We start from the raw sequence: 27,242 nt of genomic DNA, 5'->3' as shown, positions 1-27,242 counted from the left end.
CACTCAAGGCTGTGTCCAACCTGGCCTTGAACACTGCCAGGGTTGGAGCATTACGGGAAAGTTGCAGGAGCTGAATGTGATCATGACGAAACTTACTTGCATTTTCAGTAAGCACAAGTAAAATGATACTTCCAAGGACTCAGCAAATACATTTACATGTATGAGTCTGTAGTAAACATGCTCTCGCTTCCAATACAAACATCACTATTACTGAAGTGCTAGAGCAATGTTTCTTACGTTTTTATGGAGCTTTCTTGACAAGTCCATGAGCTTTGCTTTGTGTTTAACCTTCCTGTTTCTTCCAGAAGTTTGCAAGTTCCTTTGATAAGTGATCTCTTCAGCACAGATGACAAAAGAGATGATACGGGTTGTAAAACACCCATACTCAGTATCTGTGACTGGGAGTGGGTTGCCTTTTCAGGGAGGTGCCACCAAAATCAGTGTGAGGTTTTGACTGACCATGCTGCATTAAGGTCTGTTTTTGTCTTGCCTTCTAAGTTTTGGTGTTTCTCTTAAGGTGCTAATCCTGCTCTGCAGAGGAGCTTTTTGGAATCTGCAGCTCTAGCTGCTTCCATGTCCTTTGAGCATCAGTGCCCTGGTAGGACTGTTCTCTTCTTGATGGTATCTCAGCTCTCTGCTTCTGAATTTAGGTCTTCCATGTCTGGAACCAAGATTTGGAGTTCATATATGTGCATTAAACTAATTCACATTGATTGTTTCAGCAGTGCTGAGCACCCAGGTTCCTGCCACACTGCTGGGACCTGGTCTCCTCAGAACTAATGGAAACCTAATCACTTACCTTGGGGTGGCTATATTATAGCCAACCCCCTGTTACATACTAATCAGGCTCCCACGGGTTCTGAGTGCTTCACACGTTTTGAGTGACTAACTTCGCAAACCTAAATGGTTGCAGAAAACTCCTGTGTTCTGACTTGGTGGGGTTTAAGAAAATCGGTTTAGTTCTGCTGCCTGTGCCCCTGTGGCTCAGAGGCAGCTCAGGTTCTGGCAGGATCAGAGATGTTGCAGTAGTGCTCAGTAGACCCCAGGGATCCTTGAGTTACAGCCCTCTTCACACAGCAGGAGGGATACATGTGGTGCTGGCGTACCTGTGTGATGCACACCAAGATGTAACTGCTGCAGTGCTTATTTAAGACAAGTGAAAGCAGGTCAAGGAGTTTGAGCCTGCAGCAGCTCTTCCAGTCCTTCATGCTCTTATGGTTACAGTTTCCTCTCCTTTTTTCTTTTAATTGTAGGTGCTGCATCCCCTAGGAAGGGGAGCAGTGTGCATGTGTGTATGCAAGCTGGCTGTAAGTCTTGGTGTGTGGAGGTTTTAAAGGCATGCAGGACACCAAAATACTCTAATCTTCTTAGGAGGGTTAGAGAGAAAATGGAAGACCACAGCTTTATTCATGTTAGAATTTAATAGCATCTGAACCTGTCAGTGTGTTTTTCAGAGTATTTTAGGACCTGTGTGTCTGTGCTTTACCATGTCATCAGGTAAATTCTGTAAGCCATTCTAAAACTCCCATTTCATATGTTACAGAGAAGGTACGATACATTGCCATCTCTGAGCCTTTAAGTGATCTCATTATCTGTTACTATAAAGTAACTTCTTACGATTAAGAATTAGAGGTGAGATACAGAATTCTATCTGGGAGTTGCCAAACTTGTCCCTTCCTCCACTGAGGAGCAGTCTTTGGGACTTGAGCTTTTTGATCAAAAAGAGCCTGTGGCATATGTGGTTCCTGCATCCTAGGGTGCCCCAGACACCCACTGGGCTCTGTACATTGCTGCTGTCCTGCCCAAGAGGGAGCATTGAGCATCCCCACACCTGAAGTCACCAGTTCTAAGGAGTGCTCTGAAAACACACCAGTCACTACTCACTGCAGTTAAAATTTATTCAGGGAGCAGGAGATGCTGTTGCTCATCTTCGTGTAACATCTGAGAGCATGAACTGCCCTCTTGGCCTTTCTCTTTCAGCTTCTTTCCTTCTAGACCCAAGAATCCAGCTTCCTGAGTTGGGGATTGATCCAGGGTCAGCAGGAGCAATAGGTGGCCCATCTTCTGTGTCCTAGAGACCAGTGTCCAGGAACATGGATGAAGTTCTGAGGCTGAAGAGAGCCTGTAGCCCCAAGTTCCCTCCTTCTTGGGCAAATACAGGAACTGCTAGCTTAATATGCAAACCCTGCTAGTGTTTGGAGAGGAAAATGGGATAAAACAGATTCTTATATGCAACATCTCTATATATGTGTGCACACAGGTTTGGTCTCTACCCTTTTTCTGATAAATACGTTGTTCAATAATTATTTATAAGTAACAAAGCAGGACATGGCTTACCCATTGGACTGAGCTTGATGCCTTTGGGGAGGAGTGGTCTCTGCTGTGTATGTGGTGTCTGGCTGTCACTGTTGGACTCCATTTAATCTGAGACGGTCAGGCACAGACTTCTTTTTCTGGTTGTGTGGCACAGAGAAATGTCAGTAAGGGTTTTATATATGGAGCAGCACTATTCATAGCTGTGAGTTAAGTTGGACTCAAACCCTGTGTTTCCACATGTGGACCTTGCAAACCAACATTCCTTCAGGAAACCCCAATAAACAACTGCATTACTAGCTGTAGGAATGAACTTGGTTTGTTGCTATTCTTCATACTCGGGATCACGCTGCGTTTCATCAGAGCAGGAGTACATCCTTCAACTCTTCAGACATTCAGCACCACCTGGTAGTAAAGTATCTTGCATTTTACTCTGGCTGAGAAGTGAGCCAAGTCTTCTGCTTTGTGGGTTCAAGCTGAAGGAATCCGTCATCTCCCTTGTCTTCTGTACACATCAAGGACTGGACACTAAAGAGAGGAGAGTCTGCAGACTGGGAGACTGCTTCAAGACCACAAGTCATTGTCAACAACCTCCGTCTTCATCCTGTGCATAAATGAGTGGCTTTCAGCATGTACCATGGACCACATTTGGACTGAATGAAAAGGATGCACGCAGGAGAAACAGCTGCTGTTCAAAGAACTCATGGAAAAGACATTGTGGTGGATTGGATGGATGTGGTGGAGGTGGGGATTGTCCTCCAGGGCTGAATTGGTTTTGTCATTCTGCTTGTATGAGGAACTGACTTCTGAAAAGGACTTGGAATAACTGGGTTTATGGTATGTTTGTGAAAACTAGAGATACCGTCTTTGAGGTTCAGGTAGATGTTTTTACTTCCCATCATGAAGGTCCTTCCATTTTGGGAAACCTCAAATATGCGAGAGCAAGCGTCCAAGCCAGTCTACACTGGATTATGCTGACACTAAAAGGTCTTCTCTTTGAGCCTGTTTTAATACCCTTCTTTGTAAAATATGCTTGGAGTTAATCTGGATGAGCAACTGGTCCTTCGTGCCCAATGTAACTGATGCTTCTGCAGAGACAAGTGTGGATCAGTTGAAGTGATTGTTTCAAATATCTCTTGCAGCAGTAGTGTGAAGGTGGTTTTCCTCTCTGAGGTTTCCCTATCATCCAGCTGGGTTTGTTTTGTCATTCTGATGTTGTAGGTGGCTATTTTAAACCAGTGAATGATGGGAAAGGTAATTCTCTGGGACTATTGGCCTAGCCCCTTACAGCATCCTTACAGGGCTTGCAGAAAATCACCTCATGGCTCCTGAGAGTCAGTGGAGAAAACTGCTCCATGCAGCCATCTTGGAGGAGACCAACATTTAAAACCTCACCAATAATACTAGAAGATGGAGATGGGGACCTTCTACAGGCAGTTGCTTTCACTGGCCTTATGTCTTAGAGAAAGGGCACTTCAAAATTACAAGTCACATTTGGTCTACTTCAGTCTTGTTATGAGCTCTCTGTTAGTCACCACATTTCTGGTCGCTGTGTTTCTCTAGAAAAGCCATCTGTCTTGCAGTTAGGTGATGGGTCCCATCTGTCCTTGTGTGCCACGGGAAGAAAAGCACTGCTAGGTACATTCCTGGCACTGAATTCCAAGTTATTTCAGGCTATGATGCAGCCCAAAGTTTAGTTCTTGGGTTTTGGTTGGGTTTGGTTGATCCTGAAGGAGATGGGAGAGCTTTTAGCTTGCCCAGACTAGGCTTGGATTAATTTGAACTGGACAAATCTTGTTAAAGTAGTTGAAACAAACGCATTTCATATAGTTGAAATAACAGTGCTTATTATCCACCTCTCCAAGTGTTTTCAACCAGGAGATGAGCAAAACCATGAGTTTGCATTGCTGAATGTTTGTGGGTGGCTGCACTGGTCCTTTGCACAAGTACTTGAGTGCTTTTTTTCTGTGTGCCCTCCACAAGAGGCTTAGCAGGAGCCATCCTTGGCTGAGCTACTGCAACTGTTCTGAGATAACGGGTCCTTATATCAGGAAAGATTGCCAGAGCGGGACAGCTTTCGGGGACTGGAGATCCAGAATCTGATTTTTGCTCTTGGAATACAGAGTGGGAGTTAACCTTGGTTGAGCTGTCAGTTGTGTGGCTCTGGAGGTAATAAGAAAGGATGTAGTTGTTCAAGTTACGCAACCTTACTCATTAAGAGAGGGGATAAGAAAAGATGACAAGATAAAGTAGGGTGATAAATTGATAAGCCCACCTGGGAGAGACCAGATTGGTGGATTCAGGATGGAAGCTATATTAAAAAGCATCAAATATATATATAGTAAGTTCTGCTTTATAAACCACAAGAAAAACAGAGCAGTAATGATCAATGTGCCTTGAGGAAACAGCATGTCACCAATATATAGGTGTTTAGTTAGTAATTTGAATGCATTTATTCCTGTTTCTAATCATACTAATAATACAACTGGAAATAATAATTGCCATTGCTGTAAGAAAACAAATTGCTTATGATTTATATGCTAAAAGACAGTTCAAATCACCAGGGGCTGCACTGTCCTCCCAGTGAGGGGAGGTTGCTTACATGAAGAATATTGAGCTCCCTGTTTTCTTGTGCCAGACACTCGGTGAGCAGTGTGACTAGCTGAGTATTGTATTATATGTTATTGTGGCATGTGATAACAGCACCATGTTTTCCTGTCATTTCCACAACTTTTCTTGGCTGAAGCGGTACACAAGCAAGCCTTGGTAATAATCACATTGTCCCGTTCAGCTTCCAAAGGAGAGAAATGGACCTCATCCAGAAACTTTCCAGCAGGCTACAGTAAGCGTCACTCTCTGTGAGCCATTATCAAGTATATTCCATCCCCACAAAAATGGCATTGATTAAAGTAATGGAATTTGTCTCAGAAATAGTGTCATTCCATTGAGGGATTTTTGTATAATGATACTGCCTGACAGTAGTCATTTTACAAAGTATCCCAGGTATGTATTGGGGTTTTTCTGTTAATTCCTATGGATATGTTCCTGTCTCTGTTTCTTGTTCTTGGGTAGCTGACCATGGCTCTGGAGGTGCAGTGTTTCAGAAGGAGAGTCAGCATGCTCACAAGGGTTATTTAAATTGATGAGCTCAGGTTTTGCTGGTGTTACTCTGCAATGCTTGAATCCAGTGTAAGCTTTGAAGGCCTGGCCATGGTGGGTTCAGGGGATGTGCTGCAGCCTGGTTCATGTCCAAATCAGAGTGAGTTTGAGATTAGTGTACTCAGTTAAACTCAGGACAGGCTTCAGCTTGAGGAATTGAAAGGTTTCCTCTGTGTCAAGGGCAGGGTTAATCAAAATCAATTGGAACTCAGTCATTTACCAAGGGAGCTTAATAGAAAATACTAACGTTTTGAAACCCTCTGACAAACCCCATTGCAAAGAGTGTCCCTGACTTCAGCTTTGTGAATGTGCTGGGCCTGGTCTTGAGGGCTGTGAAGGGGCTGTGCAATCTTCCACTCTTGGTTAGTGCCTTTATTTGAAAGCTTTGGAGGAGCGTAGAAAGCCAGAGCAATGTTTGGGAAACTCTCTGCCACTCGGTCGTGATGAAAGGGAGCATATGTGCTTTTGCTTTTAGTCTGAGGTAGGAGATGCAAAACTAAATCATTTCCTTCCTTTGCCACGTTTTCTGTATATCTTCTTCATTACTAGGAATCTGTTACTAAATATAAGCCTCAGGACACCTTACTTACATCCTCTTGCAAGGATGCTGTTGCACATCGCTTTATTGGAAGCACGAATTTCTTCTTGTGATGGATTTGTGGGAGCACCAGCAATTTGAGCCCTCTAGAAGAAAATCTGACCTTTCTTTGGGAGACTTTCTCCAGGGAAATTGAAACTGGAGTTATTTTATTACCATCAGCCTGCAGTGTCTGAAACCTGTATGAGTAACAGAGACATTGAGATAGAAGCACTACAACCTCTTGAGGCTATTTGAATGACATGGTTGAAATGTGTTAGCCAAAGTCCTAAGATGTGTTTTCACTCTGAAGTTACAAGCAGTGCACAGCATCATTAGAACCCTGCGGTTTGCATGGAAGCTTTTTTTATTGTTGTTAGGATTTAGGTTTTACCTTTGGCTGATTCACCACGAATTCAGTTTCTGAAATCCTCCTGTGTCGAGCAGTGGTTTTGCCAAACTTGTGGAGAAGTAGAATGTGTTCTCATCAACCACAGTGTAAATAGGAGCTGTAATGAGAGACATCCTAGAAGAATCCAGCACCAGGCAGGAATGTGAAGGACAGTTTGCTTGGATCTTTCTGACTCTACAGATGTGTTTTATTCATGTCCACTGTAATGCTGAATACCTCAACTTTTGGACTTGTTGAGCCCCACAGAACTCTCAACCAAGTAAACCAAAGAGGAGATTGGTAGCTACTACCTACAGCATCTTTCTGGCCTTGCTTCGTGTCTGATAACTGTCAATTTTGCTCTAAAAAATCCACCAACTTTTCTCTGCTTTTCCCCACGGTCCTTCTTTTTCATGCCAAGGAAATGCTTGTTTCAGGAAGTCCAGGCATCCCTGTCCTTTGGTGCTAACATCAGGGCTCGGGGAACTAACACAGCCTGTCCCAGAGCTTCCTCCTTGTTTTTTCCCAGGAGGTTCTATGTGCCTCTCCTTGGGGCAGACCTTCCTGCAAGGGGAACGGAGCTGGCCTGGAGCAGGGAGCAACATCCATCCCGAATGCGTGTGACCCTGTCCTTGGCCCGGCCGCGGTGCCTGGCGCCAGCCGGCCGCCTGCCTCCTGCCAAGCTGGACCCACGAGCGTTTTCATTTCTGACAAAGGGCAACTGTTCCCAGGAGTTGTTGTCTTGCTCGGCGCTTCTAATCCCTGGAATGACTGCTGTGACAAGCATAGTAACCATCTGCAGGAAGGCCGATCCGTTAGGGCCTTGTGAGTGCAGTGATCTCGGGGCCCTCCTGAGCCCATCCTCTCTTCAGGTTTTTATTCCCTTTACAACTTTTCAAAAGCAAGACAGGGAGTTGGAGGCTCAAGTTCTGGCCAAGTCATGAGGAGTCCCTAAGGTGCATTTGAAGATACTGCATTTAACTCTTTGCAGAGTATTTAGTCCTCTTTAGCTGTTTATTTATATTTTAAAGCAGACATTAAGCCTCGCTAGTCCATCTTGCCCATCCTTAGCCTTCAGAGAATCTATGCCTCATTTTGCCCAACATTCCCAGGCCTAGAGAGATTGGGCTTGCACTGTTTAAAAGCCAAATGGTAAAGAGGAGGTGTTTGTCAGCTCACGTCTGTGCAAACTGAGCACTAAATACAGGGACTGAAATCAGATCGGAGGCAGGAGCTGGGGCTGGGCATTAGTTACTTTTCACCTTCACTAGACACTGTTCTGTGGTTCCCCTTCTATTTTCTGAAGCAAGCTGTTGCCGTATCAAGTGCACTGGGATGTAGCGAAGGCTTTAGCCAGGCTTTTTTGTATTTTGGGGGCCTGTCCACCTGTGGATTTATGTCCTCATGGATCTGCGGCAGTGCAAAACTAGTAATAGATGTGCTGCACTGATGATTTACTTGTTCTTCTTGCCACGCTCAGTTTTACATCAGAGAACTCCCATTTTATATCAATACAGACAGTCTACGTGCTAGATTTGTTGGGTTTTTTTTTTTAGCTGCTTTCTTGGCATGGAAATCCCTTGGGAGTTTGATTTATAGTGAAAAACTGTTCAGTTTCTCTTAAAGCTAGGTCATGCTGCTTAAAGGAAAACTGCATCATTTATACGTGATGAATCAGTTAAATGGGCAAAATCTGTGTGAAAGTGTCTGTCAGACTTATCATTGGGTTATTTGACCATTTCCCTGGGTACTTGAGAAAAAGTAAGCACGAGCTGTGACTGCAGTACAAGGCAGGTGGAATCAGTGCATCACAGAAATGAAGCTGACCTCCAGCACATGAGGTTCTGTGGGTGCTGGTGATGGTCCATCTCGATCCCAACCCCTGGAGCTCCGCTGCTCCACAGCCCAGCTGTAGAGGGCAGACCTGCAGAGGGGCATTTCCTAGCTCCCGCCTTCCCAAGCTCCGAGCACCCATCCTGCAGCTGCAGGAACAATGGCACAGATCCGCTTTCACGCTACAGCTGGGGAGAAACAGGCTTCTTGTGTAACAAGGAAATAATGAATTCAGATTTGCTTTCTCTTCTGATGTAGGGTAAGAAAAGCAAAGTTTTCTGGGCAGAAAAACAGAGGGAAGAGTGGGGATGAGCTTAATGGCTTCATTTTAATAAATCACATCAGCATTTGAATCCTTTAACTCTCTGAGAACCTCGACATGAAATTTTGCTTTGAAGCAAGAAATGGAAAGGGTTTACTCAGAAAAATCCAACCTGACATTTCACTCTCCCGGTAAGGCCTCTTTGCCTTTTTCCCCTGCCTTTTGGAACAAGGTTCCTCTCTCAATGGTCGTGCTTCTTCCTGCCCAGCTGGCAGGAGGTCAGCAGGAAATGGCCCTTTGCTGGTGCCTCCTCTGCTGATGCTTCTCACCTACCTTCTTCCAGAAAAAGAACTATTTTTATGGTGCTGATAAAATAGGATGGTTGAGCAAGCAGATAGTGACTGATTCATGCAGTTTCCGGCATAATCAGCCTACAGAGTCTGGAGGTCATGTTGCTTTTCTTTTTCTTTCTCTTCTTTTCCCCCTCTTTTCCTCTTTCCCTTTCTTTCTTTCTTTCTTTTCCCTTTCTTTCCTTTTCTTTCTTTCTTTTCCCTCTCTTTCTTGCTTTTTCCCCCTCATTTTACTGCCTTATTTTCATTCGTTGCTTTTTAGTAAGCAAATTCCATGGAGATTCAGCCATTCAGTGCAGTGATTTATTAGGCACAGACACCCTCAGGTGTGTGAACAGTGCTAGTGAAGGGCTGTCACCTCTGCTCCCTGCGCAGAGGTGTCTGTCACATCAGTGCTGCGTTGTAGTGCTATCAGTAGGTTTCCCAAACTATTCCTAAGGGATGTGGAGGGGACACCATAGGGAGTGGCAAATGGGAAATCTCAAGCTAGGCAGGTTATAGAGCAGGAAAGACCAGAGCAGGCAGAGCAGTGGTGAGAGGAGCTGCTGAGCAAGGCTTCCGTGGAGCAGGTCAAGGGTTCAGGACATGCAGCTGCTCAGAGCCCCAAAGTGCTAAACCAAAGGGGCGCAGAGAAGCTGAAGTGCAGCAGATGAAGCCATTTGAACCGGGGCTGCTCCAGTCACTTGACCTTTGGACCTGACCTCGATGCCCTCACAAAATCCAGGTTCCAAATAAAGCCCAGCAGAGGTCTTGGTTGGGTGCAGCCTCACAGCCGGCAGCACCCTCAGCTGCTGGTTGGCACACGGCTGCCTTTATCAGCACAGAATCACCCATAACGTGTTTATTTAAAGCTCTGTAAGCTTTGTGTGTTTGGTCAAATACTTCACCTGTGGCCTGGCTGTTGGGCCAGCCCCTGGATAAGCAAGTGGTGACTTGATCAAATGCCCAAGAGAAGTGATCAGAGTCCATGGGATGAGTTTGACAGAATCTCCCTTGTACACAGGGTGGTCAGAAGGACCTGTGTGCTGTCATACTGGTGTGCACTGCGCTGGGAGCTGTCTTTAATGCTGTTAATGCTACTTGGAAGTGGGGAAAGTCAGGCTTTTGGCTTACTTTACAACCCAAGAAGTGCAGATCAGCTACTGAATTAATGAAAAACTGACAAATTGCATGGCATTTCTGAGATGAAAAGTGTGGAAAATACTTGTGCATTTCCTACAAATTCAGCAATAGCATTGCTGCATTTGAGCAAGTAACTGGGACAGCTCAAAACAACCATTGAACTCTTCTGTCCTACACATCTGGGGCATTGGTTTGCTCCTTCCTAATTGTCCAGGATTTGTGGCTTCGGTAGGAGCAAGGTTTGCCTGAGAATGTTAATTCAGGTGTTTGGTAAAGAGACACTTGAGCAGGCAGGGTTTGTTTTCATACACTGCAAACAACTTGGGGTTTATGATTGGAATGATTGGCTATTTATTTGGTTTTGAATAAATGAAATTATTGCTTAAAATGTTTTGGGGTTTTGTTTTTAAAGTGCAGTTTTCCATTAAGAGCAAATCCTTTCTAAAGTCCCCTGGGTTCACACAGAACGTGCCTGTGTTGTAGAAACCCAATGGGAAGGGAGACAGTCGCTGAGAGCATGGCAGTGTAGAGCAGCAGAAGCTATGGGGAGATGGGGCTCTTCAGTCTCTTGGTTCTGCATGTTACCAGATCCTGCTCGAAGCCCGATGTATTCTGTGCCAAGTAGAAAGAACTGTGTAAATGAGTGATTAGAATGACTCTACTATGAGACACATTGAATTTTACACTGCAGCTGGAGAAATGTAGGTGCAAATTGAAGCTGTGGGCAAGTGTATGTCATTTTTGATTGAACATTTTCCCCTCACCCCTCCACCTCCCCACCCCAACCAAATCCTTCGTGGAGTCCGATTGTTGCTGTAGCTTTTGTGAACCCCTCTCTTCTAATGTTTAATCAAGTGCTGAAAAGAGACATTTACAGACTATTTAAAATGTGGAAAAATTGCTTCCCAATATTTTTGACAGAGAGAGACTGAGAACACACAGCATTGAATCATCAGGAAAATTGAAGATTTCCCCTGAACAACATTGGGATTTTACAGCAGAGGACTTGAAAGACCTTGGAGAAATTGGACGAGGAGCTTATGGTTCTGTCAACAAAATGGTCCACAAACCAAGTGGGCAAATTATGGCAGTTAAAGTAGGTGATGCCCATACTTACATTTGTACTTCAATCCATTAGGGATGAAATATGATGGAGAATTAATGTTCATCCATCTAGCACCTATCTACTGCTCTTTTTCTATTTATTTCCAGTGTAAAGGCTGCTATTTGCTGAAAATACATTGTGTAATGGGCATATTGTCAAGTGATTTGTGAAGCTCTCATAATTGCTTGTGCCCTTTTGAAAATGTCTATCAGGAACCTGCTGTTCTGAGGGGATCACATGTCTCTGGAGACTGATAACGGGGCATGGGCCTTTCACCTCTGGGTCACTGGTTCAGATACACCCTAGGTTGATGACAGTACAGGCTGACATCTAATAGCTCCATGGTGGCCTTTGGGATATAAGGCAGAGACTTAAAATTTGCTTTTCATGTAAGCATGTGCCATGGCGTAGCCTCACCAGGAGGAGCTGCAATGGAGTGGGCATCTTCTAGGGAGTGTTCTGCTCTTGCTGATATACAATGGAGTGTCTTTGCTTTGCGCTTTCCATGCTGGGCCTGCTCTGGAGATGGCAAGTGTAGCAGTTTTCTGGACTGCCAGTTTTCTACCCTGTGCTCCCCAAAATCTCCCCTTGAAACCAGAAGCAATGTTGTAACCTCATTTCCCAGGTGGAATCCTTGGCATGCCGCGTAGTGGTGCGCACTGGGCATCTTGGAGGAGCTGCTTGTCTATCAAGCTCGGCAAGATGGGCAGCAGCCAGTCTCCCTTCCCTCTCTCTTGTCCTTTGCTTGCTGCTGGCTGGTAGCTAATAAAGTCAATCTTAACTCTGTGGATGGTATTAACTGTAAGTGCTTCCATGAAAGAGTGGAAGTGAGTTACGTAGGAGTCCGTGTTGCTCTGTTTTCCAACTCTCTGTCTTCTTTGGAGTCTTCCCTGTTCTGACCTGGAAACGTTCTCTCCTGCTGGCCTCACATGCCAAGTAGAATTGTCTGAGCCCCAGCTCCAGCTGCTGTGAATATGGTTTGTACTTGTTTCTAGTGTGTCATGTTACTGGAGTAACCACCACCCTTTGACTTTCTCCAGTACATCCTCTCAGCAGTGGGCTCACTGGCCAGTTCTCTGAGCATTTTGGATCACCATGCAGTGGTGTTTCAACCTGGGTTTGAATCCCTAAAGGTCTCCAGTGGAGCTAGCGGCTGTCTACAGCTAAAGGCTTGTTTTTCTTAGTTGCCTTTGGTGGAACTTGGAGTTTGTAGATCACAGGTTGAAAACTGATGATGAAAAGATGTCTGGGTACCCCCAGCTTCTCAAGCCCAGGGTATGGGACCTGGTTGACTGTAGTTTTGCTACAATGATCATGGTAGCCATGGGTAGGAAAAAGATGTATACAGCTGGATGGCTTGGTTCAAAGCTCTGCAGCATGTACCACTGTGGTGAGAAGAATGCTGTGCTGGCTTAGCTAATAGCATCAAGAAGGAGATGCATCTGCTAGCACAGACACTGTGTTGTCCCAGACTCTGTTTGCAGAAGGGATGATCAGCGTCATGGGATAATCTGGTCAGTATGGGTGGTCTGTGATGTGGGTAGAGCTCTCATCTGGGAGGCAGAAGGCACCAGTGCTGTGTTCTTGAAGTACACAATTGGAGGTGACGTTGCACAGCACCTTGGGCTGGGTTTCCCAAGGGAAGAGGGGTGGCCTGAGCCTCATGGGGGTGATGAACCTGGGGCCCCACTTGTGAACAGATAAAATCCAAGAGGTTTACAGTGTCTGAACTTCGAAATGCCAAAGCTGTGGGCTGGGCTGGTGCCACTCTCTGAGCCTTGGGCAGGCATGGTGAGGCCTGCAAGAGAGGGAAGTTTAGGGTCCCAGCAATTGCATCATTTCCAGAATGTCAGTGGCAAAGGACTGTTCTGTTTGTCCCAGTAGGGATAAAACATGAAGCTCATCAAAGGGAGACCTGTGAGTGGAACAGCAAGTGAGACCCAGTGCAGCAGCAGCTATTCCACAGCTTGGATGCTTCAGTTACTTGAGGTGAGGTTTCAGGCCAGGGCTGAGCTTGGACTAGCGATTAGTTCATTCTGAACTGCGAAGTCTTTTCTTTCTCAGGTTGCTGTTGCTTTGGGGGCAGCTGAGGTTGTGCATTAATTTCTGTGCTCCTGCTGTCTAAATCTGCCCTATGGGCCTTCCGTGTTTGGGGCTGTCGCCTCCTGCTCACTCTGTGTCCCCCAAGCCTGTGGTGTCCTGACAACTTGCAGAGCTGTTGCTGTCTGAAGCCCCAGCTCCCAGCCTGGCTTCTGGGGAGCCAGCTACTCTCCGTGGTCTCTCCTTGCTCTACAGGCAGGAACTGAACTTGTTTTCTTCTCATTCAGCATAATGCGCTTCTGTTGGGAAGGTTTAGAAGTGGAGTGGTGCTTTGAGAACCAAACATGTCAGTCTGGTGATTTGAGGTCTTTAGTATGATCTCAACACCTGATGCAGTTCCATGGTGTAGCACCATGTTGTGTGCAGGGCATCAGGAATGCTGCCCTGCAGTTAACTGGGCTGGGGAGCCAGTGCCTCTGGTTATTTGGTGATGCTGCTGTCCCTCTCCTGTGCTCCCCCAGGAGCAGCATCACCGCAGCAGGCAAGTCATCCATGGAAGGCCATCCAACAGTACAGAATAGCTTCATGGAGGCCACAAGCCAAGAGTTGTTTGCTGTTCTGCACTGATGAGTGAAACAGAGATGGCACCAGAAGCTGCTGATCAGATGCAGAGAAAATGGGTACAGGGGTCTCCCCCAGCTCCTGCTCCGTCTTCTCCACCCTGCTTCTTGGAAGCGCCATGTCCTGTTCGGAGCTACCATGCCCAGGAACAGGCTGCATCCCTTGTGGCTTGTCAGACCCTTCTGCTGTGGACAGATTCAAATCTTCCTTGTTTTATGAGTGTGCAGTGTGAAATCCGTGGAGTCATAGAATGGTCTGTGTTGAAGGGATCTTAAGGCTCATCCCATTCCAACCCCTGCCACAGGCAGGGACCCCTTCCACTGGAGCAGCTTGCTCCAAGCCCCTGTGTCCAACCCGGCCTTGAGCACTGCCAGGGATGGGGCAGCCACAGCTTCTCTGGGCACCCTGTGCCAGCGCCTCAGCACCCTCACAGGGAAGAGCTTCTGCCTAAGAGCTCAGCTCAGTCTCCCCTTGGGCAGGTTCAAGCCATTCCCCTTGGCCTGTCCCTACAGGCCCTTGTCCCAAGCCCCTCTCCAGGTTCCTGCAGCCCCTTCAGGCACTGGAGCTGCTCTCAGGTCTCCCCTTCAGGAGCCTTCTCTTGTCCAGGCTGCCCCAGCCCAGCTCTCTCAGCCTGGCTCCAGAGCAGAGCTGCTCCAGCCCTCGCAGCATCCCCGTGGCCTCCTCTGGACTCGCTCCAGCAGCTCCACGTCCCTCTTGTGCTGTTGCCCTACAGCTGCACCAGGGCTGCAGGGGGATTTCCCCAGAGCGCAGCAGAGGGGCAGGATCCCCTCCCTCCACCTGCCTTTGCACAAGGAACAACCTTTGGTTCCCTGAAGCATGGTTTAGCTCAGCCTTCTGCTTTCCCTCTGCTGTGGCACCGTGCTGCAGAGCACCAGCTCCTGCTACCCGAACAGAGACGTTTTGCTGTGTGCTTCCAGTCAGTAGTTCTTACCACTGCATGAGAAAATCTCCTGGGTGCTGAATGTCATTCAGGATAATATCTGTAACATAAATAACCTGACACATGCAGGTGGAGACACCAGTTTCGCTTTTTCCTTTCATGTGTTTTGGCCTCACCAGCCAACAGATGGATCCTGGCACCCTTCGAAGGGTGTCTGGCTGCTTGCAGGGGCAGGGCTGCTGCGTGAGTCAAACCTTTCAGCTGTTCTCCATCCCAGCAGCAAAGGGGGAGAATGGGCAAAGGAGGAGGATGAGTTTTGTTGTGTCCCTGTCATGAAACCACTGCAGCAAAGCTTCATCTGGTGGAGCATTTTTGAGGAGAGGCTCGGCTGATGAGATCTTGTCCTGCTTCTCCCTCTCTTTTGTCCTGCTTCCACCTCTCTTTCAGGCTTTGTCACGCTGTACCTCTCTGAATGTCTATTTATGTAACAAAAATACATTACGTGCCTCTGTAGGAACAGGCCGGGGTGGCTGCAGGAACAGCTTGTGAGGCTGCTGGCTGCAGCAGGTTGGTGTGGGAGGCACAGTTAGTCTCTGGCATGATGCTTTTGTATCCCGCACCCTTTTTGCCATAGCCTCTACCCGGAGCTATCAGGAAGCAGAGGAAAGGCTAAAGGAAAGAGGAAGCCAACTCAGGGTTTATACTCACACCTTTCTCATTTCTGCCCCTGAACTGTTATATTGACTTTTGCAATTCTTCCTAAAAGACAATCCCCTTATTCATTAGGCCCCTTCCTCTCTCAGATCTTCCTAGAGATACAAAGCCCCTGCTTGCTCTCAGTCAGCTTGCATTGTGGTGTTCCTCTCACTGCAAAAACCCTCTTGGTTCTCTTGAGGATTCATTGGTATGAGGTCAAGACTCTTCCAGTTGGGGAAGGGAACAGCCCAAAGTTGTCCAACACAAGCTCTGTATCTGCAAACCCACAACTGCACGGCCAGTTTGTACATCAGCTCCTCACCCCCTTGGCACATTTCTCTTCTGGGCACCTCCTTGAAGAAGTCCCTGCCCTGCCTGGCATTTGCCTACAGCACAAGTACCAGCTTTCTGTAATATTGCCTGGTCCAGCTTCCAGTTCCACGCAGTGTCCTTTCACTTGGCTTCTGGTTTCTTCTTTTCCTCTTTAGTCTGCTTTTGCCCAGTCTGTGGGCGTTTATAAGTGACTTGTGAATGATGTCCTGAGCCGCTTCACTCTGCAGGGAGACCTGGTCCCTTCTCAGGATCTGCTCCTATGCTGTTCACTCCTGGGTTTATTCCAAAGGCTCTTTGCAGTTCTCCATCCCCCTTTTGCATTTGCCCTCCAGCATCAGCACCTCTTGTAGTCCCAGCTGCTCCAGGGGTTTGTACATCTTGTTTCATGAGGGTGCCACCAAGTTGAGGAACAGATCTCATTGCTCTGATGTATCTTGGGCACATCAGAGGAATGAGAAGCCTCATTTTACTGGGATGAAATGGTTTTCCTGGGGGGTTTCTTTCTGTGCTGAGCTTTCCCTCTGGCACTGGGGATAGTTCATGCACACATGAAAAAAAAACTTTGAAAGCTCTTTGACATACTTGGTTTTTCCATAAAAGCAGAAATGAATAAAAACCCCAAGCTGGAACGAAAGCTGGGGAGTGAGCAGGACTTTAGCACTGCGTGTGATACCAGGTGAGGGTTTTATTAGCCAGGGTACTTAAAAAGGCCTCTTGAAGGCCAGGAAAGCTTCTTATTTGAAGAGTCCCCAAGCTAAATAAGTATTTAAAGCAGGGCAGGAGCTTGAGCATGGCAGTGATGTCCTGACCACCTCCTGCTCTGCTCCCCGTCAGCCTCCAGGGCCAGGCAGCCCCTTCCTGCCCTGCAGCAAGGATGCCTCTGACATTTGGGCTTCAGCATTAGCAGCTTCTGCCAGTTTCTTTTCAGCCAGTTCAACTGTCTGGAACATACACTATCAAGAGACAAATAGACTGCTTTGTGCATTGGTTGACCTTCAGGCTTCTTGCCATGGCCTCATGGAAACATCTTGCACCTCCTTTCCATTCATTTTTGGTCAGGAACAGGACATTAAGCCAGCTGGAGAGAGGATGTTTTTGTCCACAATCCTTGTGTTTGGTTTTGCTTGAACCCAAAAGTTGTAGTGATTTTCTGCTGTATACCAGAATTTTCTGTATCTTCTAATGTGCCCCCGTATCTTCCAATATGTATTCCTAGGTGTCCCTGCCTATGGCAGGTTGGAACTAGATGATCTTTAAGGTCCCTTCCAACCCAAACTATTCCATGATTTCATGAATTGTATAAATCAGCCTAGCTGATTTAGTACTGTTCTGCATTATTGGAGTCTGGTCTCCAGTTCCAGCCAGTGTCCTTAGATACCATTGCTGGTTTCTTGTTTTCTGCTTAGACTAGCAGTATTTTTGACCCGACTACAGGTGGGCTTCCACTTCTGCTCCAAACTCGTCCTAAGAAAACCAGCAGCAGTTTCAGTATCATTTAGGAATGATCAGGGAAGCTGGCCAAGACACTGCTTAAATATCCATAAAATTCAAACCCCTGAGGTGCCCACAGAAGATCCCTGTTCTTCCTGGAGAAGCCAATAAGCTGTGGAGCTATTCCTTGTTCAGAGCACAGTGCCTCTTTCATGTAACTTTGCCTTGCAGTCAGTGCTTCCTCTCTCTTTCATCCACAGCTTTAAACCAGATGTTATGTCTTTGGCTTTCACAGGTTTTCTCTGGTGGCAGTCTCACAGCTGGGATAGGTTGCTCTAAGTATCAGATACCCCCGAGAGCAGACATTTTAACATCTGTTTACACCTCCGTAATCTCTCCATCCTTACCTGGGTGCTTGGTGGCCCAGAAAAGCCCACCAAAATGACACCTCAGTGTATTTAGCTCAGTCAAGGGGTAAATTCCATTGTCCTTTTGATTTCCCACCTGACTTCTGACGTCTTGGGACTTTTTGCAAGCTGGCTTGATTGCAAATCATCATTTCCGTTCTTCACCCTTTCCCAAGTTGACTCCTTCTGGTTTACTGAGCAGAACTTTGTTTCACTTACCTGGCTGGGTAGCTGGCTGAGAGTTGGGGAACCAGTGCTCCAAACCCTGCTGGTAGCCCACTGGGGAGGCAGCGAATGAGTAAGGGCTAAAAGGAAATGGGGAGAGAGCAAGAACCTTACTAGAAGAGGTGGGAAGGTGGAGACCTGACATAACTTCTGTCAGTAGGAAATGTGTTTCGGAGCAGTAGGTAAATATTCTCTCCCTCAGCAGCAAGTGGATAAGCCCCCTTTTCCTGCTGGTTTGGTGTCCACGGTCCTGGCCATCCCCTGGGAGCACTGTTCAGGGCTGGGCTGTGCGTCCTGCTGAGGACGTGTGTGAGCCCTGTGCACAGGACAGCGCTGCCTTGTCTTGGAGTCATAGAATTACAGAATGGTTTGGGCTGGAGGGGACCTCCAAAGCTCATCTGGTCCAACCCTGCTGCAGTGAGCAGGGACATCTTCAACTAGATGAGGTTGCCCGGAACCCCTTGAGTCTTGCAACTCAAGGAGCTGGTTTTTAGTTTGGTGTTTATACCATTTTCCTTTTCTTTCTTTTTCTTTTCCTTTTTGTTTTTAACTTGTCCCTACCCACTGCACCTGAATCTTTCCATGTGTGTACCGGGGCTGGGTGATGTGGCTTCTGTTTTGGGTCTGGTTTCTGCACTCTGGTTTTTGGTTTGAGAGTGGTCCAGTCCACAGCACAGGCTATCCTTTTGCTGTTGATGTTGCCCAGAGCATAGCTTTCAGAGCTCTTATTCCTATTATCAGAAGGCTTTGTCCTAACTTGTGTTTGTATTAAAAGGGCTGGAGAATTTTCCTCTGAAGGGTTTGATGCAGTTTAAGTGTGAGGCCAAGGAATTGTTAAAAAAGAGACTTTCCATAAGCTTCTACTACAGACCCCACTTTTTCCAGATGTGGCTTGCTTGGCCATGTCAGTGACTACATGCAGTAGAGTGACCAAGCTCTTCAGGTGTAAGACCTGAAGCTAAGTCAGATCTGTCCATCCCTGTCTTACGTGGTGCCTTCAGTCTGCTGCCTCACCTTGTGCCTTCCTTCCCTGCCTTCTCACATGTTCTTGGGGGAGTGAGTCTGTGGTAGCTGCTGCAGTGTCTTGCAGTATGCCTTGGAGTTAGATAGCAAATTGGCATTATGGCTCCTGTGCTCTTTGGGTAGTGGCTGCTGTTGACTTCAGTCACCTTTTGCTCTTCCTTCCTTGTTTCGCTCATTCCTTACCTGGGGAATTGTAACCAGGCTCCATGGTTACAAAGGCATCTCTTCCAGCCTGGGCTCACCTCAGCTCAGCGTGGTGCTGCATGCTGCTCCCGAGTTTCCCCTCCTCTTGAATTTGCCACTCAACAGTCTCCAGCACTCTTGTATGAGACCTTCCAATCTTGCCTCGTACCATTATGAGGCATATCCCTGAAGCAGTGTTTGTTGGGGAATCCCTGCTGGTGTCTCAAGGTATTTTCTGGCTCCCATGTCTGCCTGGATGCTTTACGCTATAGCAAACCTACTGTGCATCCTCTGGGTCCTCTGCCTGCGGTTTCTTTTGCTCCCTCTTTTCCTTCTTTTTTTCCCTTGGGAAAAGGAGAAATCTTTGGGTTCAGTGTTGGTCTGGGGTGCTGTTAAAATCTCCTCCTCCCTACAACATATATTTCATGTGCTTTCTAGAGCTGGAGAGGTAATAGCAGAGGAGGAAACATCAGAGGTGGAGATGCTTTCAGGGGAGGTTGGGAAGTTTGAAGAGCATGTTGTAGGGATGGCTGTGACAGGATTGTGCAGATACAAGGGGAGTGCAGAGAAGTCTTTGCTGGATGATCAGGAAAGAGGCTCTTTGGAGACAGACATGGTGTTGGCACAGAAGGGAGATGTGAGGTACTACGTGGAGAAAAGTTCCTTTTGGTATTGCTCCTCACAAAAGGTGAACTTTTCAGAGTGCTCAGTGAGAGACTAGACTGTTCCTTATAGGTCTCTCCATGGTGGTTTTGGCATCCCTTGTCAGAGCAGTGGCATGTTCATTTCACCCAAGGCTGATGATGAGCCACCTAGAAAGAGACCTTCAATCTGCTCACCCTTAGCATTTGTAGAGCTTTATATGGTATAGACATGAGACAATGGAATTCACCAGGCTTTCTTCAGTGACATGCCTGAGCTTCTGTGAAACAGACTTGAACCAGTGACCTAGAGGTGAAGCATTTTAGTTGCATTACTCGTCCATTGAGCCATCTCCTTGCTCTGTTTGGGACTACTACGAAATCCCACCTGCTCCATGACACAGCAAGGTGTGGGTGCTGCAATTGGGGGTGTGCTGGGCAAGTCTCTTGCCACTTTTCCCGAGTATTCCCTAGAATTTGCTGGGAGGAAAAGGGCATGAACACGACAATTGCTGCTCTAGGCCAAACTAGAGCTACTAGAACATTAAGAACGTGTGGTGAAATACCAAAATATCAGGATACTCCAAAGGTAAGGAAAATTACGGTGTCCAAACTGTCTTTATTTTATGTGGGTCATCACAAAATAGTCTCCAGGTGCATAATCATGTTTCTCGGATAATGCTCTATGAATGGTCAGCCTTGAAAGTACCTTCATGTTCTTAGCCTTGCGCTTGCTGAAGCGTGTGGTCTTGATGCCACCAGCAGTTTGTGGGAGCGGGTGCTGGTATCCTGCAGGTTTTTCCCACAAGCTTAAATAACTTTTCTTTCTTGGATAGCCAAATAGTTTTTCTCCTCAAGGAGAGTCCAGGCTACCTCTGTTGCTTTGGACTTTCTGCCAAATTTTAAGGTTTTTATTAAAATGGGCTTTTTTTCAACATGAGTCACACCTTCAGGATCATTTATTTCCTCACCTTGTGATCCAGGGAATGCATTCATTAGTGCAAGATGTTACATATGTCTGTAAAACCACATGGAAAACTGTGGATGGTCTTCTCCATCCTTCATTTAAGAAGCTTCATGTTTAAATACGTAGTTTTTCTAGTTTCAAACTTGCATTGTTCTTTCAAGCCCAAATGAGACTTTAAATATAGTGTATATATAAGTATACTGTGTATATACATATATATACACATATATACACATAGTATGTGTGTGTATACATGCATATATATATATGTATTTTATATATATATATATCTTTTATATAGTGTAAATATTCCTTAGACCAGTACGAGGTAAAGTGGTGTTAGTTTTATGGTAAGAGCTCACAGGACTGTTGCCCACCATTAGCATCACCAGAGCAGTGTGTTCCATTTGTTCTGTGATGGTTCCTTTTCCCCCTGCCCTCCATGGGTAGTAGGTTCTAAGACCTTTTTATCTTCTGTGTTTTGTCTTAGAGATTTTAAACATAGTGTTCTTTGGTTAAATTTCAAACCAGCCTTCGAGCCCCATCCAACATAGCCAAGAACTGTGTGGGAATTGGTTTGGAAATGAAAGGCTGAATCTGTTGGTTTGCTGTAGTTTTCCATGAAAGCTCCGCTCCTGAATTTCATTCTGACATTTCATCTGAAAATGTTGATGCTCACGAGAGGACTGGGGATTTTATAGACTGAATTAAATGGCTTTAAGGGCTTTCAGTTGCATTTCTTAGTTGAGAACACAGCTTAATGCTCTATAGAGCATGTGTGAGCATGCCTTGGGGATTGCCTACTCAGCCCTGGGTTTGGGGTCCCTGGCATGTTTCTCCATGAGTGGGTCTGAGGATACAGTAATGGCATGTAAGTGATAAAGTCTCTGCCACTCTTCCTCTTTCAGAGAATTCGGTCGACAGTGGATGAAAAGGAACAGAAGCAGCTTCTGATGGACCTTGATGTAGTAATGCGAAGCAGTGACTGCCCGTATATTGTTCAGTTTTATGGCGCGCTCTTCAGAGAGGTGGGCACTCCAAACTTGCTTCATTCATAGCAGAGTTCGGGTTTTACCTTGGGGTTGGTTTTTTTTTTTTTCCCTTTGCAGTTTCCAACTTGCAATAAGGAGGAAAAAGTTAATTTGTGTCAGGTTTCTTAGGTCTCCACTTTTAATCAAGGGTATTGAACCAAGAGACCAAGATGTCTGGGTGCTGCTTAACAACAGCCGGGGTAGCACGGATGTGCTATGTCTCTGTGCATTTGAGTCTCTCTTTTTTTGCTTTTCTTCTCTTGTGATGAGCTCTGGCATCTGTGGCTCTCCCATGCAGACTGATGTGCTTCATGGCATTGGTTGTGAGATGGGAGCATGTGGAGGACCTCTGTCCCTGTAATGAAGGTGGTTGCTGTAGTAGTAGTCGCAGCTCCCCACAAGGTTATCTGATACATGTACAGATCGAGGCTGTGTCAGAGACTCCAAGACATGCATCTGCCTTAAAGTGGTTTGTACATGCAAATACGTGAGAAAACAAGGACAATCGTGCTGGGTCAGACCCAAAACTCCTAGCAGGGTCTTCTGTTCCTGGCAGTGGCCTGCAGAATCTGTTTGCAGACGTGCATGTGATACTTTGCCATAGCCTTCAGTCGTATGCAGCTGAGTGTCTCCTGAACAAGGTGTGCTGTCTCTGTCCTCAGGGACTCTCACTGGATTTCCTTGCCATGGGCTGTTCTGAAAGGCAGGCAGCCATTCTAGTGAGTGAGCTGTTGCTGCAGAGCAGCAAAGCTAAGCTCTAGAATGCTGGCAGTTTGCGGAGTAGGAATACTAAACCACTTGGGAAAAACCTGTTCAAGGTCTTCCGAAGCCAGCCAAGTATCTCAGCTTGCAGTGAGGAAAGTAACTGCAAACAGGCGTGTTACTGTGGCAGCCTCTGTGAGTAAGAAGAATTGGATTTGGATAGGCAAAAACTACTACACAGATACTTCTCCTTAGCTGTATTCTTACACGTTCAGCAAGCATTTTCTGATAGCGAGGGTCTTGTGGTCCTGCTTGTCCCTCATCAGGCAGCATCTTAACACATTTGCTTCTTCGATCACAGAATTACAGGATGGTTTGGGTTGGAAAGGACCTTAAGATCATCCAGTTCTAACCCCCTTCCATGGGCAGGAATGCCTCACGCTAGAGCATGTTGCCCAAGGCTCTGTTCAACCTGGCCTTTAACACTGCCAGGGATGGGGCAGCAACAGCTTCTGTGGGCACCCTGTGCCAGCGCCTCAGCACCCTCATTCTAAAAGATGTCTTATTTTATGTCCAAGCTGCCTCTCCCCTCTTTCAGTTTAAAGCTATTGTTCCTTGTCCTGTCATTGCAGGTTCTGGTGAAAAGTCTCTCCCCATCTTTTTTACAGGCCCCCTTTAAGTTATAATGTTATAATTAAGTTATAATGCAATAATGTCTCCCTGGAGCCTTCTCTTCTCCAGGCTGAATGACTCCAAGTCTCTCAGCCTGTCTTTATAGCAGAGATGCTCCAGCCTTGAATCATTTTTATGTCCCTCCTCTGGACCCACTCCAACAGGTCCATATCCGACTTTTGTTGCCTCCAGAGCTGGATGCAAGAGTGCAGGGAGGAGCCTCACCAGAGCAGAGTAGAGGAGAAGATTTACCTCCCTTAACCTGCTGGCTATACTGCTTTTAATGCAGCCCAGCACACAGCTGGGTTTTTGGGCTGCAGGCGCACGTTACCACCTCATGTCCAGTGTTTCATCCACCAGCATCCCCATGTCCTTCTTTCAGGGCTGCTCTCAATCCCTTCATGCCCTAGTCCTTAAAGTGGTGAGTGCCCAATCCAGGTTCAGGAGCTTGCGCTTGGCCTTGTTGAGTTTCATGAGGTTCACACTGGCCTCATGGAGCCAGTTGGTTTCTCCATGCTGTGTCAGTGAGAGTCCTGTCTCCTGCAGATGCACATGGAGCTTTCCACGTCAGTCATTAGAGATACTGTGTTGAAGAGGATGTGGTTACTCATGTCCATTTGTTACCTCTCAAAGCAGTACTTGACGGGAGGTGGAGAACACAGGATGATTGCTAGGTTATCTGCAGTGATTGGGACACTCTCTTCTGGAGAGGAGGAGGAAAAAAAGCCTTGTCTGCCTCGGGATAGCAGCCGGAACTCCTACACAGTGTGAGTGTAGCAAGCCAAGTTAAACCAACAAGCTCAATAGTTGATAAAGTTATTCCGTGGCAAATTCATTGCAAGTTGCAAAACATGCCTGGGAAGGCAGGAGAAGTGGCCTGTGCGAAGCTTCTGCTGGTAGGAGAGAAGGGCTGGTATGGATGTGTCAGTAGCACAGTGCTCACCTTGGTGTGTTTGTGAACGTATCAGTGGTCAGTTGATACAAGGTAGTTGCTCTTTTTGCTATTGATGCACAACAGCCTATTTCTATAGAAACCTCTGGCTGTGTTGGCACTACTCAAGGCATCTGTCCCTGTGATCAGTCCCCAGTCCAGAGGAAAAGTGTCTTCTGAGCTACACAAGGATGGTAAGGGGGTTGGAACTAGATGATCTTAAGGTCCTTTCCAACCCTAACTATTCTGTGATTCTATGTGAGGGCGATGACACTCCTCATTTCCTCTCACTAGTGTAGATGCAACTTGCATAAAAAGGTTGGCCACTCCTTGCAGTGTGCTAATTTGATAAACCTTCATTATTGCCCAGAGAAGCTGTTTCTGCCCCATCCCTGAAAGCTGGGTCAGGAATTTCAAGGCCAGGTTAGATGGGGCTTGGAGCAAGCTGCTCTAGTGGAAGGTGCCCCTGCCCATGGCAGGGGGTTGGAACTAGAGGAGCTTTAAGGTCTCTTCCAACCCAAACCAGTCTGGGATTCTATGGGTCTATTGATGGTACCACAGAATCACAGATGGAGGATGTTGGAAGGGACCCCTGGAGGTTGCCTTGACCAGCTCCCATACTCAGTTGAGGCCAATGTAGGGCTGCTTGCCCAGAGTGATGTCCAAATAGGTTTTGAATGTCTCCAGGGATGGAGACTCCACAGACTCCCATGGCAAACAGTTCCAGTGCTTGGTCACCCTCACAGGGAAAGTGTTGCTTGATGTTTGGAGGAAATCTCCTGCATGCTGGTGTGTGCCCGTTGCCTCTGGTCCTGTCACTGGGGACTCTTGAAAATAGCCTGTCTTTGTTCTCGGCACCCTCCCCTCAGGAGGCACCTCCCCTCAGGACAGTCCCAGCTCTCTCAGCCTTTCCTTACAGGAGAGATGCTCCAGTCCCTCAGTCATCTTAGTGGCCCTTTACTGGAGTCTCTCCAGTATGTCCGTGTCTCTCCTGTATTGGAAGCCCAGAACTGGATGCAGCACTGGAGGTGTGGCCTCACCAGTGCTGAGCAGAGGGGAAGGGTCACCTCCATCAACCTGCAGGTAGTGCTTTGCCTAATGCAGCTCAGGATGCTGTTCACCTTCTTCACAGCAAGAGCACATTGCTGGCTCACGTTCAGGTTGGTGCCACCATGACTTGGCCTGAGGCCAAGCTGCATTCCAGCTGGGTGGCATCTTTGTGACATGGGAACTTGGGACTCTGCATTGAGAAGTTGCTGGTGAGGCAGATTTTCAGTACACGCTGGAGATGGGCCGTGATGTTTTGAATGAGATGTGCAGGGTGTTCCCTGACAGTTTTTGGAATGCCTGCAGGTGCATTAGCACCTGGGAACCCAATAAGGATTAAAATACATTATTTGGAAGAATAGCTCTAATGGGAAGAGAAAATTAAGATGCTTTTTTTTGGAATTTTATAACTGGAAATCAACCTGGTCGAAGTGACCTAAAGAGAAATTTTCATTAGGATGGTTTTGTCCTCAGCTCCCCTGGAAGCAGAACTTCCCCTTTTACATGAGCATGTTCCTGTATTTGATCAGGAAGTGGCTGGGTGACTGTTGTCCCTGCCCAGTTCTCAGGGATATTCATCCACTTTGCCAGTGGGTAAGTCCTTTCAAACCCAGAAAGAGTTAAGAACTTGCAGAAGTTTGAATCTTGAAGCTGCAGAATTTGAAAGGTCTCTTATCTTTTTTCATTGATCATGTAGATTTTTGTATTACCGGATCAATAAATGCCCCAATCCAGGGTTTCTATAGAACATATACTTCAGGAGACCAAGTAAACCAAGTCTTTCCTTCATTGCTTTTGATCATATAGAGGTTTTTATGCTTAAGTTAACCTTGGATCACAGTTTCTTGTAGAGTTTTTGGTAGCACACACATGGCTCGTAACACACAGATCGCTTGTAGGGATCTGGTGTGGTTCCAGACACACTTGACTTACACTGGTGCTGGATCTACATTGCCTCTGAGTCACTCCGGATAATATGGAAGTGCCTCAACTGCATTTTGCCTTTGCTGCCAGTGCTGGAAAGATAAATTCTCTGCATGTGTTGCCTCATTTTTTTTACTGCAGTTTCAGTCTGAATTGATTCATCCATAGCCAGTCATTTGTTCTCTAGTAGCCTGAGCTCACCTTTCTCCGTGCCGCTTGAAGCACTGGTCTTGCCCTCTTCCTGCTATGCTGCACTTGCCTCCTTCATTGTGGTGTCTCTGCTGCTGTGTCCAGCACTGCACCTTTTCAGTCAGTCCCTTCTGCTTTGTTTTGGGTGGAATGTGCCCCAAAAGGGCTCAGGCTTGTAGCAGCCACTTCCCTGGGGTGGGTGGCATTACTTCCTGCTCTGCCTTGTGCTGATGTAAAAAGCCTAGTGCCAAATGGGAAGTGTAAAATGGGCTCTGAACTAACAGTCATCTTCCCCAGCCAGCCCATGGGTGGCCAAGCCCTCCCTAGGAGAACAGATCCCCTCTTGTCAGAAGGGAGAGCTCTCCTGTAGGAGGTGGGGATGGATTTGTTGTCACTGAATCAGCAGCATCCCTGATGCTGGTGGCAGTTTGCTGTCTGTATTGCTGAAACCAGCCTTGCATGTGTATGAGCACGCCAAGATCAAGCTGGGTGGCACCACTGTCTCTGGATGTGCAGAGCTTGACACCTTTGGTGGACACTTCAGTTCCCACTAAACCAAGCACTTGGACCGGAGGCATCCAGACAGATGCAGTTCCCTGGCTTGTGTTTCACAAGAAGTCATTCCGAGTGGCAGAAAAGCCCCTTTTGGCCTTAAAACCTGTGTCTCTACAAGGTTTTCCACCCACATGTAACTTGGGAGTTGCTCCTGACTCTCATGAGTGCCAGGTAACTGCTTCCAGCAGAAAGTGACTCAGGTGTGCAGGATGGGAGCATGGGGCATTGCCAGACCTCCAGCATGCCCATACCCTAGGGTTTTTCCCCTAACTTCATTTCCATCTATTGATACAGAGCTTGGTTGGTTTCTGTTTTGGCTGGTCAGGGAAAATCTATCTTCTGTAGGATAATTACTTGGGGAAGTTTCTCCTCTCCTTGCTGGGTGTTACATCAGAGGAGTGTGCAGCTTAGCCACAACCAGACAGGCATCCCCTGCTCTGGACCGTGCGGCAGCCAGGGCACTATGACCTGCACAAGCTGCTGCTCCTCACATCGGTGTTGTACGTAGTGTTTAGCCAGGATGAGACAACCAGACTGATCAAATCAACTCTTCTGCTCTTAGCTTTGGACAGCTAATGCAGTTTTACCACTCATGGTGATACAGCCTGTAG

The 27,242-nt window shown here is 46.8% G+C and overlaps 1 protein-coding gene across 5 annotated transcripts in view; it reads left to right on the top strand.

Moving 5' to 3' along the window:
* Positions 1 to 27,242, top strand: part of MAP2K4 (mitogen-activated protein kinase kinase 4) — a 75,766-nt gene that overhangs the window by 31,683 nt on the left and 16,841 nt on the right. For all 5 annotated transcript variants that reach the window (XM_065693365.1, XM_065693364.1, XM_065693363.1 and 2 more), the window contains 2 exons: positions 10,929 to 11,103; positions 21,489 to 21,608. In XM_065693365.1, the coding sequence (XP_065549437.1) occupies positions 10,929 to 11,103; positions 21,489 to 21,608 (295 nt within the window). The remainder of the gene's footprint in view (positions 1 to 10,928; positions 11,104 to 21,488; positions 21,609 to 27,242) is intronic.

This window comes from Lathamus discolor, chromosome 13 (assembly GCF_037157495.1).
Source record: "Lathamus discolor isolate bLatDis1 chromosome 13, bLatDis1.hap1, whole genome shotgun sequence".
Lineage (NCBI taxonomy): Eukaryota > Metazoa > Chordata > Aves > Psittaciformes > Psittacidae > Lathamus > Lathamus discolor.
This window is presented reverse-complemented; position numbering and strand designations above follow the sequence as displayed.